The sequence below is a fragment of the Watersipora subatra genome, chromosome 3, assembly GCF_963576615.1.
Source record: "Watersipora subatra chromosome 3, tzWatSuba1.1, whole genome shotgun sequence".
NCBI classification, from domain to species: domain Eukaryota; kingdom Metazoa; phylum Bryozoa; class Gymnolaemata; order Cheilostomatida; family Watersiporidae; genus Watersipora; species Watersipora subatra.
Window position 1 is genome coordinate 37,167,606 of NC_088710.1, and position 14,422 is coordinate 37,182,027.

At 39.3% G+C, this 14,422-nt stretch overlaps 1 protein-coding gene across 4 annotated transcripts in view; it reads right to left on the reverse strand.

The window, feature by feature from the left end:
• Window positions 1-14,422, reverse strand: part of LOC137391833 (serine/threonine-protein phosphatase 4 regulatory subunit 1-like) — a 41,107-nt gene that overhangs the window by 2,191 nt on the left and 24,494 nt on the right. For 2 of the 4 annotated variants that reach the window (XM_068078373.1, XM_068078375.1), the window contains 11 exons: window positions 8,787-8,957; window positions 6,421-6,579; window positions 5,863-6,137; window positions 5,591-5,753; window positions 4,964-5,179; window positions 4,275-4,556; window positions 3,195-3,380; window positions 1,782-1,943; window positions 1,471-1,571; window positions 1,070-1,190; window positions 454-569 (listed from right to left, as the gene is read on the reverse strand). In XM_068078373.1, the coding sequence (XP_067934474.1) occupies window positions 454-569; window positions 1,070-1,190; window positions 1,471-1,571; window positions 1,782-1,943; window positions 3,195-3,380; window positions 4,275-4,556; window positions 4,964-5,179; window positions 5,591-5,753; window positions 5,863-6,137; window positions 6,421-6,579; window positions 8,787-8,957 (1,952 nt within the window). Of the gene's footprint in view, window positions 1-453; window positions 570-1,069; window positions 1,191-1,470; window positions 1,572-1,781; window positions 1,944-3,194; window positions 3,381-4,274; window positions 4,557-4,963; window positions 5,180-5,590; window positions 5,754-5,862; window positions 6,138-6,420; window positions 6,580-8,786; window positions 8,958-10,124; window positions 10,391-14,422 lie in introns of those variants that run through there. The other 2 variants (XM_068078376.1, XM_068078374.1) reach the window with 2 other exon arrangements.

A 14,422-nucleotide genomic window follows, 5' to 3' on the forward strand; every position in this document is an offset into this window, starting at 1 on the left:
CCGAATCGCTCAATAGCTTCAGTCTGTGTAGCCACAGTAAATATCCATGCTATGAATCGACTATGCCTTCCAACTATGTTCGTGTGTGTAGCCAGGTCATTAATGTAGAACAAATCTAGACTTGGTGTAGCACATGTAAAAACTGCTCAATCAACACATTCTCAGGTTTAGAGCCATGCTGTGGCCTAACATACCATAGGACATAATTTTCCTTCATGAAATACAAATACAATAATTATTATTTACTGTAATAGTTCTAGGTGAAGGGTGCAACGCTGTTGAGGATGAAAGTACCAGCTACAAAGTCAAGGTAAACACCTGATATATGGCCCGAGAGTATGCTAAATTGTTACCTCTACATGACACATTTGACCCTCACAAAGGACTAGGGTTGAGCATAATGATGAAAAGGAATGTGAGAAACAAAGAAGAATGTAGGATTCCTAAACATACGTCTGTCGTGCACTCCATTTGGTACTGAGAGCCAACTTTTCAATCATGTCATTGATAAGAGAGAGTCTCTGTTGGTCCTGACTTGCTTCCTTGAGCAGCGACAGAATACCACTAATCTACAAGCAATCCCATCTCCCTTCTAACTCACTTCGTAGTGCAAACAACCCATCTGATATGGAATTACGAAGCTTTACTAACTAGATTTTACCCCGATTCATTTAAGAACTTGTCTCATAGACTTCTTGCAATGACAACAAGCTCTCCAAAGTTGGTTGTGATCAATTTTACCTAAGGAAATGGCGAAGGATTAATAATGAAAATGGAATTGGCAGGATTAGCAAATTAGACCCTGTGGCTCCTATAGGCAAATCATGGTGTAGCCTAACAGCTGCTCAATGCAGTGGCTCAACGACTCAACGTAGACGGCAATGCTAAAAATCACCGGCAATCCAGTACAATACTCCTCCAGCGCCTTCCTTCCTCTCAGTGTCATATTCTAATGTAATTCACACAGCCCTAATCTATTCCATCAGAATTAGCTTCAGCATTCTTGGTGGTGAAAACTAGACAAACACGAAAATAACATAGTGGAGCCATAGACATGATAAAAACTCACCAAGGGTAGAGCAACCTGGCGCACATCAGCCACCCGATCGGCCAGCAGCTGCATGGTGATGGGTAGAATGTATTCAACCACATCGGAGCTGCCATATAAATCGCACATCTTCAACAGCTGTCTATCGAAAAATATATACCTTATGAGCACACAGAGAGATGAACGGATGCAAGGCTTTGCCTATAATCTTTATAACATAACGAGGCAATCATAGGAGAAATGCAGGTTTAAGGCAATCAAATCTACTACTGTCTCCACCTTCACCCTCCTTAGCATTTAGTGAAAGCAGTAGTTGGACTACTGTAGAACTAAATTGCGCTGTCATATGGCGGCAACAAGCCAGTACAAGTGGCAGAGTGACAAGGGAGTAGCGAGAGCGACCAGATAGCAATAGAACTTACATAGCCAGATCCATTCGAGATCTCCACACCCTGCTATTATCTGTTTCCAGAAACTCGCTTAGTCGTGGTAAATATGTCTTCCTAAACTTGGCATCGAGTAACTGCGAGAAAGAACAAAAAGTGGCCATAAGAAAGGAGTAAGAGCTTGGACAAAAAAGCATTTAGGGTTTTACCTGGCTCATTCAGACAGTACGAATAGAACAACATTGACAAACGTGTCTATGGAAAAGTAATGCTATCATCAGTATGGCAACAGATAGTGTCCAAGGACTGAAAAAACTAAAAAAGCATTACTAACCTGACAAACTTACCCGCAGGAAATCGGCTAAATGGGAGAGAACTCCGACACGTACTTCATCTAGGTCTTTCATAAAGCCATTAAATATAGGTACGAGGTCGGACTGAGTCAATTCCGATCCGAGTATGACTGCTAACTCATGTATTGAGAAAGCCAAAGTTCTTCTCACCTTCCACTATAATGATAGGTAACAAACTAGTGGCCATATTTTTCATTCGCGTTGTATTTTCAGTATTTACCCATAATCCCTCTATAAGGATTACATGCAACAATTGAAATTTAATAATATGAGAAATCTCATAACAATGACTCTAGTGGTGGCTTCAAGCTCGGATAGTCAAGCTAGGATGCTAAAATATTGTTGCAGTGACATATATGACAGGAAACAAAAATCTCACCGGTCCTTTAATAAAACTACTGAAAACTTGCACATTCAATACTCCTGCTCATTGCAACTAACTCCATATAACAGTAAAACCTCTTGCTTCAAGGCAGTATCGCTACTAATCAAAAATAAACGTTGAGCGATTAGAATTTTTAACTTTCTACAGGGTATCAGTTTATATGATAGACAAATCACCTGTCAATACATCACTGTTCTGAATACAGTCACACTTCGACAAACGAACGTAATCTGATTTGATATTTCCTTCTTATGTCACAACTGCCATATAACCGTTGTAACAAATATTCCCATAAGAATACATTGTATTTTGTTTAATTCATTAGGCAGTTAAAAAACTTAACAGGAAATACTTCAGGTAAATTACATATAGTATCATAACAAAGTTATTTGCATTACAAATTGTAAAACTAAAATAAAATGTCAACAAGATGTCGGTGACTAAATCATTGAAATATTTATCAATGAGAATAAATTTTTATTAATATTCTACTTCTGTTACGGACTTTGCGAACAGAGGTGTAGTTCTTTGGCACACATTAATAAATATGATAGTAAAAACATATGAGCTCCTCTAACTAGAATACATGAATTTTATATGAACATATATTGTATCTTTTTGCACTATCTTTCTCTATCTTAGATTATCAAGGTCAGCCAATCAACTCTTAATAATTACAGCCTTTTAATTTTATTATATCATTTTTGTTTTCTTTTCCGTGATAACTACTAGATGACTAACAGACGGGTTGAGAAATTTTTATAAAATTTATTCGAAGATATTTGCTTCTTTTTTATAATTTCTTGCTGAACTATGTGATGAAGGGATGAACACATATGTACTGATTTACAAAATGACAATGTTTAAAGAAACTTCAGACGCCATAGGTTGTAAATGACTTACGGTAATGTATTTGTTGAAATTTAACATACAATCTTGAAATATTCATATGTTGAGGTGACAGTAGCCCAACATTTGACTGACTATGGGTAGACAGCAACAGGGACATAAAAGAGTCCAACCTGCATGTCAGAAACGAGAGTCTCATAGAGTGAACGCAAGCACTTCCAATTCTGTTTGCCAAGGGTGTATGCGACAGCAGGCAAACTGTATGCACAATGCTGAGCGATATCAGAGTCTACTGTCTGCGCTCTAGAAGGGTCTATCATACTGAGGTAATTCTCCAAGAGAAGGTGTGGTATGATATCCTACAAATACCAGTACTCACTAATTATTATTTAAAATACCGGCAAACAGCTCATGGAATAAACCTAAATCAATTACCATAATCAGACAAGACCCTACTAAGTCAACTGACATCTGCTAGACAAAACCAGACTAGCCATCTCATATGGTCAACTATTTAAATATTTTCAGATGAACTAAATAATCATTGGGTCAATCCAGTATATAAAACTGATCAGAAACATGTATGGTGGAAACAAACTCTGTCTCATGCATATGAGACAGAGTATCAACAAGTTAAAGTGTTCAACCAGTTTTGTTGATAATCACGTGCTATCTTTCATTTTTTTAAACTGAAATACTGGGCCTATGGTCATCAGAAGACATTAACAGTAATATTACTGTATTGTGAGAACAAATAAATTAAGTGCACCGACCAACAATTCATAACCTTTGACCCACAATTCATAACCTTTGACCCACAATTCATAACCTTTACTGTATGAATAAATTTATGGCTTTGTCTCGCCATTCTTGTGGATTGCTTCTAATTTAACAGTGGCTTACGCTAAGTAACATTCTTTTAATTAGTGGCTTGGGTGGAGATCTGCATGGTGGCATACTAATATCCATGGTAAAACATGGTGTAGCAATGGTATAAAGAATGTCATCAGCTACCACGAACTGGATATACATGTAATACTGACGGACACTGTACAAAATACACTAGAGAGCTGGCATGTCACACCACAGGTATATAATTCAAACAACAATTCCGGCATCATATTTGGTTTTCTCAAAAGATGCTGAGCAATATGTGAGCTGAGGACCTCTTACTGTGTGCAACTGCATCTTACTAATTCATGGACAAGAAATGGAAAACTCTGCAAGTTGAACTAAGTAGCCTCTCCCCTCACCTGTTGCTTAGCCATGAGTTCTGAGAGAGAGCTCATAGACTCTGCTCCACTACTTTCATTGCTCTGATGTCTCGTCCGTTGTGTTGAGACAGATGGCTTGGCAAGAACTGATGCGTAGGTTGGAATAGTGGTGGAGTGAGGAGTGCTGGCTGGTCCAAACATGTACGATTGGCATTGATCTTGTGGCTGTGAGATCGACTGAGCTGGACTAACGGTATTGATAGCAATGCCCTGTTGAAAGGTAGAAGCCAGCGCTTCCAGTTGCTGCTCACTGCTACTTACCTACAAGGTTAGGCGTAGAGAGTGAGTACCAGCCAACCAACAGGCCGAGTGTGTAGCTGCTGTAGCAGCTCAAAGATGGGAAGAGCCACCCGCAAATTTAATGTAAATACAATGAGCATGTCACGTAGAAAGGTGAGGGTGTGACCACAGCGAGGGTGTGACCACAGGCTGCTGGTAGGCTGAGGTAGGCATAGGAAACATGTAGGACATGTCAAGTGCAATGTCTGGTTAACAAGTAATATTATAGACGACCAATAACCTGAATATCTCCCTAGTGAGTGCAGACTTGGGCAAATGGTACAGCGTGTCGATTTGCACTCAAGAGTTGTATTATTCGGTGTAAGAACACTATTCATGAGAATAATGCTAGTATGATTAGTAGTGCAGAATACTGGCAGCAAACCAACCGTTTTCATAGATGACGGCTCACACTTAGTGGTCACTGTAATGGGTTCAGATGTCTCTGGCTGTCGTACCTCTTTAAGAATGGAGGTCAAGTCGAGCTTGGGGAGTGGTTCCCTCCAATACTTGAAAGAGTAAAAATCATCAGCTATCTTACTCTGCTCAGACTGACCAGGTTGATAGACTAGCTCCGTATTCTCTGTATACTGCCTCAGTCGCACCTGTATGGAAAGGGACAACCTAGTTGATATCCATCTACTAAACTCACATTAATATATGCTCATATAAAAAGGTTCTCTGGAAACCACTGCTTATAACTGTTTCTTGAACAAATGCTTATAGAACAGTCTATCAGTAACCAGTACTCATGTTCCTGCCTCTGTTTTATCTTAGATGAACCTGCATGCACATTTGGTCTTGCCAAGAATAATGAATAACAACAGGTCTCTCATTGCTTGACCATGACAAGTTAGTTGTGGGTAACAGTCAGAGACTGGAGCCCAGTAAGGTTTTGTACTAAACTAAGGTAATTGAACCTAATCAAGGACAGACCAGCTCATCAATGAACAGTTTCATACTTATGGCCAGGTCAGTTTTTAGCCAATGCAAAATCTGACTAACAGGATGCTAACCTCTTCAAAAGAGAGTAGACACTCGGAAGAATTGGTCGAAGAATTGACAGATTGCCCAGTTCCCTCTATTACCACATCTTGCATGTCTTGCATCGGAGAAGTACTCACGCCGCTAGGTAGATCACCCTTAACTTCTAGCACCTGATTACACAGCGCCGACAGGCTAATAACAGAAAACAATGCTGCGAAATTCCAAAATATCCGCCTATGAATAGCTTCTATGCTTTCCATGCAAAAATCATCCTTAATTCTACCCTAATTTTTAACCGCACCTAGCAGGGGTCACCTCATCCGTTACTTGCTCAACTGTTTCAGCGATCACTTGGCCCACTTGCTCTGCTGTAACCTGTTCGATTTGCTCCTTTGGCACTCGCTCTACCTGAAGTGTCCCCTGCTCAATCTTGTCATGCGCCAACTTGCTGGCACCTGCCAGGACCTCAGGTCTCACTCTTAATATTCCATCATCATCGAAATACAGGCCCGTGGAGTCTGGGTTGGCAAAGGTAGATATGAATGGGCCCAGTGCTTGGAATGCAGACATACGCACCTGTCATAGCACACAGTAGTATAAGATGAGAGAGCCTTGTATAACTGCCTATCTAATGATCCCAATCAAAAGCACTGGTTACTGCATCATTGGTCTTGTGCTGGACAGGCCGAGGTTAGGATATTGTACTTACTACAAGTTAGCTAGAGGTCATTGGATAACAAGTTAGCTAGAGGTCATTGGATAACAAGTTAGCTAGAGGTCATTGGATAAGTGACTCGGTCACTGACTATCACACTACTGGGATTGAACAAGTCATTGTTGATAAGCGAAGCTCACTTACCCATCTCGACTGGTCACACAGAAGTCCTACGAATAGCTGAGCTAGCTCAGCTCTCCGGGTGTTTGGTGACAAAGAACTGCTCACATCCATAAAGCATTCCGTACACGCCTTTCTCACCCCCCATATGCCATCCTCACACAGGTTGAAGAACTTCGGCAACTACAAAGTAGAATTAGACAAAACTGCCTAATCGGTAACCACCACAACAAGGTTTCAAAAGAACGTTAAGGAAATACAGGCAAACTCGGATAACTCAAACTTCACGGGACCGAGTGAAAGTGTTCAAGTTATCAGAGCGTTCAAGTTATTCGAGCACTGTCACAAGTTCATGTATTTATTAGTAGATACATGTATATATACAAACTATATATAAATCAAAAGCATATATGTTGTTGCAAATTGAAAGGCTTCTAATGTAAATTTCGAAAATTTTTAGCAAGAAGTATAGAGATTTTTCTATCACTTGAGCTTGGTTTGTTGTTTGAGGTGGGTGACTGCCAGGACGTTTTCAGCATCAAATTGGCAAAACTTGATCGTTGTTGAAATGCTCAGAAAAAAAGACATTTTTTTCTTGAGCGTTTTAACTAAGATCGATTTTACTGATTTTTCTTAGTTTATCCAAAGGTTACCTAGCTTTTCCTTGCGTTCGAAGGGCCATCGCTAAGCGGATGTTTGGTAAAATTTCATTTTTCGCAACCTTTAGAAAAGTCGCTAATAAAGATATTTTGCCGATGATGGTAATAACGATGCCTACGAACTACTAAAAGTTGAGGAATATCTCCATGGCTTGGAATGAAGTGATGTTCTAAAGCGATAACAACCGTTTCGATCAAGTATCTAAAGCAATTTATCATCGCCTGGGAACGGACCAAACAAAATCGTTCGAGTTAATCATGTGTCCGAGTTAACCATATGTCCGAGCTATCCGAGGGCGAGTTATCCGAGTTTGACTGTATATAAATGACAAGTAGAACGAGGAGAGGAACTACTTGGTGTCAATAACTTGGTGTCAATAGCGGAGCTGACAGTCACTGACACTGTATTATTAAACCCTGGTTTCCTTATGACAGCGCAAGGCGCGCAACAAGGCGCACGGCGTCGTGCGTAGGCCAGCTGTGATATGGAAACATCAGCGCACGACGATCGCGCGATGTGCGTATGCTGATCGCAAGGATTCAACAGAATGGATCCTTGCGATGGGTGCGTGTGATGATGTATCCCACAATACACCGCTAGACATTTTCAACCTATACCACAATTCAAACGGAGGGCTGTGGCTCCGAAGAAATCAGTCTCCCGTACGAAAGAGTAAGCCTGGTTTTCATATGACAGCACAATTTCGCAACGGAGAACTGTTTTTCCGAAGAAATATGTCTCTCATACAAAAAAGTAAGGAAATTATCCACCCTGTCCAATGCAAGCATGGCGCCTACGCGCAATATGGAAACACTGCATCGCGGTCCAAGAAATGCATTGCGCACGATCACTGGGCTGCGCACGATCATTGCGCTGTCATTGGAAACCAGGCTTTAGAGATCAGCAGCTGAGTTTCAGTGAGGCAATACTGAAGGAACGATGAAAAGGTACTATAGGTTGCTCAACTTAGCTCTGTCATAAAACTGTACTGATTGATGTATCACAGCGGCTTAATATCCACATTCTCCGCCAGAATAAGCTGAACACAATGAAGTGCAGTTGGTGAAAGAAACTCTGCAAGTCAATTGTCCATTTTTACCATCACATGACTGTTTTACCACTGATACAACTTGGCCCTTGGAAAGCAAGTGATGAGCATGCACACATAAGGTTGTTTGTAACTAATGAGCGAATTCGCGCCACTCTAAAGCTAACAGTCTCAAGGACTGCAAGGACATCTCAACCACACGAATTCAATATTCAAGCAGAATTGTAACCCAAATTGTGTCAGGACTATATAAATAGAACAGCTGTAAGCTTCAAAACAAGGCTGGACCCACTAGGTACCTTTATCCATCAAATGAGGTAAACAAACATCAGCATACAGACTAAGCCATAGAAAGTAGTGTCTGTCTAGCGTAGCCACAGCTGATACCAACGAGTCTACACAGAATCATAACTAACAAGGTGTCCGGAAACCTTTTCCAGCAATGAAGAATGCATTTTAGATGCAAGAAAGCCCATTGCACAAGAGTGCAAAGGAGTGCCAATTTCTTGTTGTTTCTTTAGACTGTCACACGGTTTGTTAAAGACAAGGTTGCTGCAGCTGAGCTATGACTTGCACGGACCGTCTTTATGCATGCAGTTACGTGTCATAAACTTCAAATGACACGCCAGAGTGAAATGAAATAGCATAACGCAAGAGAAACTGAAACTCTGTATTCGCTTACCAAGTATTGCTCGGCGAGCTGTGGCCCAACAATCCGGCACATTTCACCAATGCTTGTGGCACAGACTTTGCGAATATGGAACATAGACTCGGAACAAAGTTCACAGAACTTGGGAAGAAACAGCTTTTCCACGACATCTTTGCTCACCAGCAGGCTGATCCGCACCATCAACTAAATTTAATAAGAGCAAAACATTTACATTAGCAAGGACATTACATACAATCTGTCACAAACAGGTTCTGCTAAAATCTCTTTAAAAAGTCAGGGTGACACTGAAATTACTGTACGCATGGACATAGGCCTCTGGCCAGATTACATGGCTCACGCAATCTAGTGCCAAACACTTGACGAGCCTGATAAGAAATAAACAAACATGTTATCTGAAGAAAGACAAGGAGCTGTTTGTCAAGCCTTCCTTCAGGCCCTCGTCCTTGTCTTATTTATTAACCACCCGGCCCAGTCATATCAAAGCAGGCTGTGATATGACAGATTAGAAGCATATCACGCCGGCTTTGACAGGACTGGCACGTTGCTATTAGGTCCAATGCAGTTGTAGTCCTACCAACATCTGCGCGTGAAACTAAAATGCTACAGAGAACGAATGGAGAATCAAAAAGTGAGCACTCAAGTATCAAAGCAGGCTGTGATATGGCAGCAGACAGCATTTACACAACCACTTTGATAGCTGAGGGACACACATATCAACATCAGTGACATGAAAACCACCGTATTCAATACAATCACACTCATATTATGAGAGACTAAGTCTAACCAACTCCCGACCGCACCATCAAATAAACAGATTAAACTGGCCAACTCCTGGAGCAGTACTCAAGTGTCATTGTCTGTATCATGAATGGGTGACTCCGGATGCTGTGAGAAAAACAAGTTGCCCAGCAAAGGCAGTTAGTTGAAGTTGTGAATGAACGGACCTCATCAAAGCGAACTGTGATACGTCATTGACAGCATATCCCAATTACTTTGATGCGATCTGTAGCAAACACTTGACAAATATGAAGACTATTTTAAATAAATAGCAAGGTGATTGATAGAAATAAAACAACCTACCAATGCCTATAGAGCAAAACTACACATTCCATCTCGAGTTTGAAGGCATCCACTAGACAAAGAGACAAACACAACCTCTCTACCTAACAGCCTACACAAACACTGATACATTAACCAGTAAGGCTACAATTGGATATTTAAAATACAATTATGAAAGCCGGCTCATGCATAATAGCAATGACAAGGTGGTGGCAAAGCCCTAAAAGGGGCGATCTCGTAAAGTCCACTCGACAGCTTTAAGCTAACATTAAGCAAATAATAGACACTCACCAGCTAGTGACTCAATTCTAGCCAATGTTGCTCAATAATTAGTGTTATAGAAGTGCCGGAGATTCTAACAAACCGCCATCTAATTACGTCAATACTCAAAGCATACCATCCAGCACGGCAGCCTGAGAATTACCATTTCTTACTACGAAACGAGCCATCTCGGAGCCATTAGGAGAAATGCTGGTGGTTACAACGAAACATTGAGCGACTTTGTTCAAAAGACATTGTAGCAAGATGGTTGAGTGCACAACATCTCACTACCCATGTCTTTCATACAATGCCAGCCCTCTATGCCACCGCACAATTACACCGACTCATTTCTCATCTTTGTGATATATGTGACCACATAACTGTTTAACATTCGTTCAAGCTAAAGCTTTCCTGAGGCCAGCACTCAACTAATACGCTCTATGCAAATGAGGTCAAACCACAGAGTAGCCATAGCTATTATAGGAGGAGAGAGACTTCATAACCAGACTGCATTACTCGAAGCTGAATGAATTCACGCATCCAGAGAAATGAATGCCTTGGCTGGTGAAAAGTGCTAATCACCAGTATCCATCAAGAGGCTAGTCAGTAAGAGATGCTATGTAGGATAAACAGAAAGGCAAAAAAACGCGCAGCAGCACCCGCCGAAAACAATGGTCCATGGCATGTATTTTGGTGATTCAACTTTTGCAGTCTATAGTCTAAAATGCAATACCTTTATAACAAAATATTAGAATAACACAATCCTCCGATTTTTGAATGATGCATTTATATAAGTTATGCAGGCTGCTATAGAAAGACACATACTAACAAAAAGGAAAATAGGAATACTGGAAAGGTAGTGCTATGTTTATAAAGAAATCCTGCTAAAAGTATTTGTATCCCAATGATACATGATATTAACAAACTTCAGAACACACGTCACAGAAACCTCTTGGACAGGAACACTGATTCAATGGAAAACATTTACCGTAAAATCTTTATTTGAACGCCATGGCGATGTATTTTTCAACCTTTCCCCTATAGTGGCAATTTATAGGAGGTGACGTTCTAATAAATGGTGGTGTTGCATTTTTAATACCTCATCAGAGTTTTGAAAACTTAAATTTAACCCATTCACGAGTGAATTGAAAGTCGCCTATGTTTGGTACTCTCTTCGGGCAGAGTGGCATTAATCTTGTTGGATGCAAGAAATTTGCTAACTTATCTCCGACTTGTCGTACACTAGTGTTACACGTTACGAATTTTTGAGCTTCGAAGTTTTGGTTTTGATCGTACGAATGAGGAGGACGTATTTACATGTTACGCAGGAGTGGTCGCACAACTCCAATTGTTAGTAGCTGATGAGTTTACATGCTACGAAGAAATGGTCGCACAACTTCTCGTTTTCTATATTAGCCTGTTGCGCTTTCAGGCTTTTAGCTACAGCAGGACGCATATTTTATATCGCAACTGACACTATTAAAATGTGTCTAAGGTCAAATGTCAACCATCCCCTTCAAATTTACAATGACTATTCTCGACATCCGCCAGTTGGCTGTACACAGCCGTATTCATTTCTCTTCGGCCATCTATCTTTTTAAAAAAAGTTTAATGCAACCACTAGGTCGAGCGTTGTAATAACTCGTCTGAGAACAAACCATTTTGGAAAATAACTCCGAAGTTGAAAGAAAAATTTCCTACACGTTTTGACATTTTTAAAGATTGTTTTAAAATGTATAAAATATTTATGTTTTGACAATATAAAATGAATGTGTTTTAAAATATTTTTAAAACAAGTGTGTTGAAAACAAAACTGCATAGGGATGCTGTAAGACCGTCACCAATAAAGACGATAGAAATCCAACCTCTGATCGCAAAGATTTGTGCAATAATACGAACATTGATGTTTACATTATACGCAGTGCTTCGTTGTTGATACGATGTTTTCAAAAATACCCCCTTGAATCGGAGGTTTGAATCGCTTTGAAGAATTACTATGCGACAGATGAAAAGTGCGACAAAAAATCGTAGCATGTAACACTAATGACAGATTTCTAGATAAATATGCACTGGAAGCTGAGAAATATCTCTAGTTCTCTACCAGTTGATATCTATTGCTTACTATTAACCAACAATGATCTTATAGCCTGAGTTGCAATTCGTTAAAGCTATCAAGTTTTTTACTTCATAAATTTGAAGGCATATTTTTATTTTATATTTATATTTAACAAAGTTGCATAAAAGCTCATTGTACTCAATGATATGTTCGCTACAGTTTGCGGCCAAAACTGGCTTTTTATGTGCAATAGAAGAGGAGCTACAAGCATCAATCCATTGTAAGCTGAGTTCAGATTATAGCCATGATGCTATAAAACAATACGCTATAAATCTGCAAATTTGTAAGTTATATAATAATAATCTATCAAATGCTACAAATATATATTCAAGAACAAGTTACATAACCAAAACATATTTATAATACATTCAAAAACAAAAATTAACATTTCTAAACAAAAATATTAGCTTCATTTGCTCGGCCAGATGCGTTCTGATTGTCGCCTTCGTCTGAAACCATTTTATATTCTTCTGGTTCTTCAATACTTTCCAGTGTCTGCTGACCTCAAATTTTTCTGCACTGCTGAGCTAGCCGATTTTAGTGTCCAAACAATTTTTAGCGGAGCAAAACTTTTATGCGATGCAATTTACACTTGCACAAATAAAGAGAAGCCACGTGTAATCAAAATAGCCTCAAAACGTGAGCCTCAAAATAAATAGTAGCAGATTCCATCGCAAATACGCAAAGCTTTTTTCACATACATTAAAGTATCAAGACCGCGTTAAACAAGAAACTACTATTAGCCTGATACAGTAACTAATTATTTCTTTGGTGTTGCATTCAAAGTTTTAAGGAAAAACCGTAAAGACTTGGAGTTGGAAAACGGACTTGGATACGAGCAGAAACAATGAACGAATCAATTGCTGTTGATCTAAACAAGTCAGTATTCATAGTTTTGTGGATTTTTCCACTGATCACTCGTTATTATGGGTTTGTAAAGATTAAGAATGTCAAATAGTGGAGGTCAAATAAACGTGGCGTTCAATTAAAGGGTGGCGCTCTATTTTCCAAACCTTATCCCATAATGGCGCTCAAATAGAAATGGCATTCAAATAAGGGTGGCATTCAAATACAGGTTTTATGGTAATTTCTAAATACAATTCAGACTTGTCATTGGCCATTTTTCTATAACAAACGGTTTTAACCAGTGCTGACCCCAGTGCTGATGCACTCTTGATTATCGCAAACAGCCACTGTGACTTACAATTTCTTGTGTAACACTTGGAAGATTTGTAACACTTTGGGTCTGAAATAATTTGGGAACTGTTTTTCCACCTGACTCTGACTTAACCTGACCCTAAAACCGAGTAAACTCTACTTCATAGTTTTACTGTTTTTTTTCACTTCTAGTTTGCATAGAATTATGAAATTTCAGTTGCTATGGGTAGTACGCATATTCAGTATTATTTCTATGTTTTTTATGCTGATTGGCGTATCAGTTCTTAAGATACTGCCAAAAATACCGAGGACACTTTTAACCAATAAAAATAAAAATTGATTACCAACAGAAGATTAGTTCTTTTTATATTTCTGTACTTCCAGTTAAAGCAGGAAAACCAGTTTATTTTGGCCAGCTTGCGCGATTTCTGTTTTAGTATAATTCCAAAGTTTCAAGTTGCTTGGATTATCAATTCTTGAGATATTGGCAAAATACAAAGGGCGCTTTTACCGAGTAAAAAATAAGAAACCATTGCAGACAGAACATTAGTTCATTCCAGACTTCCGCACTTCCGGTCTATGCAGTATTGCGAAATTTTGGTCTCCTTGTGTAGCATGTTTTAGTATGACCCGAGGTTTTCATTAGATTGAACTGGTAGTTCTTGAGATAATGCTGAAATATCGAGGACACTTCTGACTGATCGAGAAATGAACAAATGGCTGCCAACAGAACAATAACTTCTAATAACGTACTGATTGAATTTTTTGGTGATGAAAATTAAAATAGACTAAACTAGAAAGCTTCTTCTTCCCAGCAATGAGAGCTTCGCACTAAAACTATATCGTTTTTGATATATAAAAGATATACACACTCCATAAGATTCAGTCCACATCAATCATTATGTTTCTCCGGTTACCTCTAAAACATCACATATTTGAAGGAGTATGAAAGAAACTATTTACTACATTTGATTTTTTTTCATTATATTCTAATAGTTTGGAGCTTCAAAATGTTACTCAGTTCAACGGGAATTGTCCTATCCTAAGTGCTTTC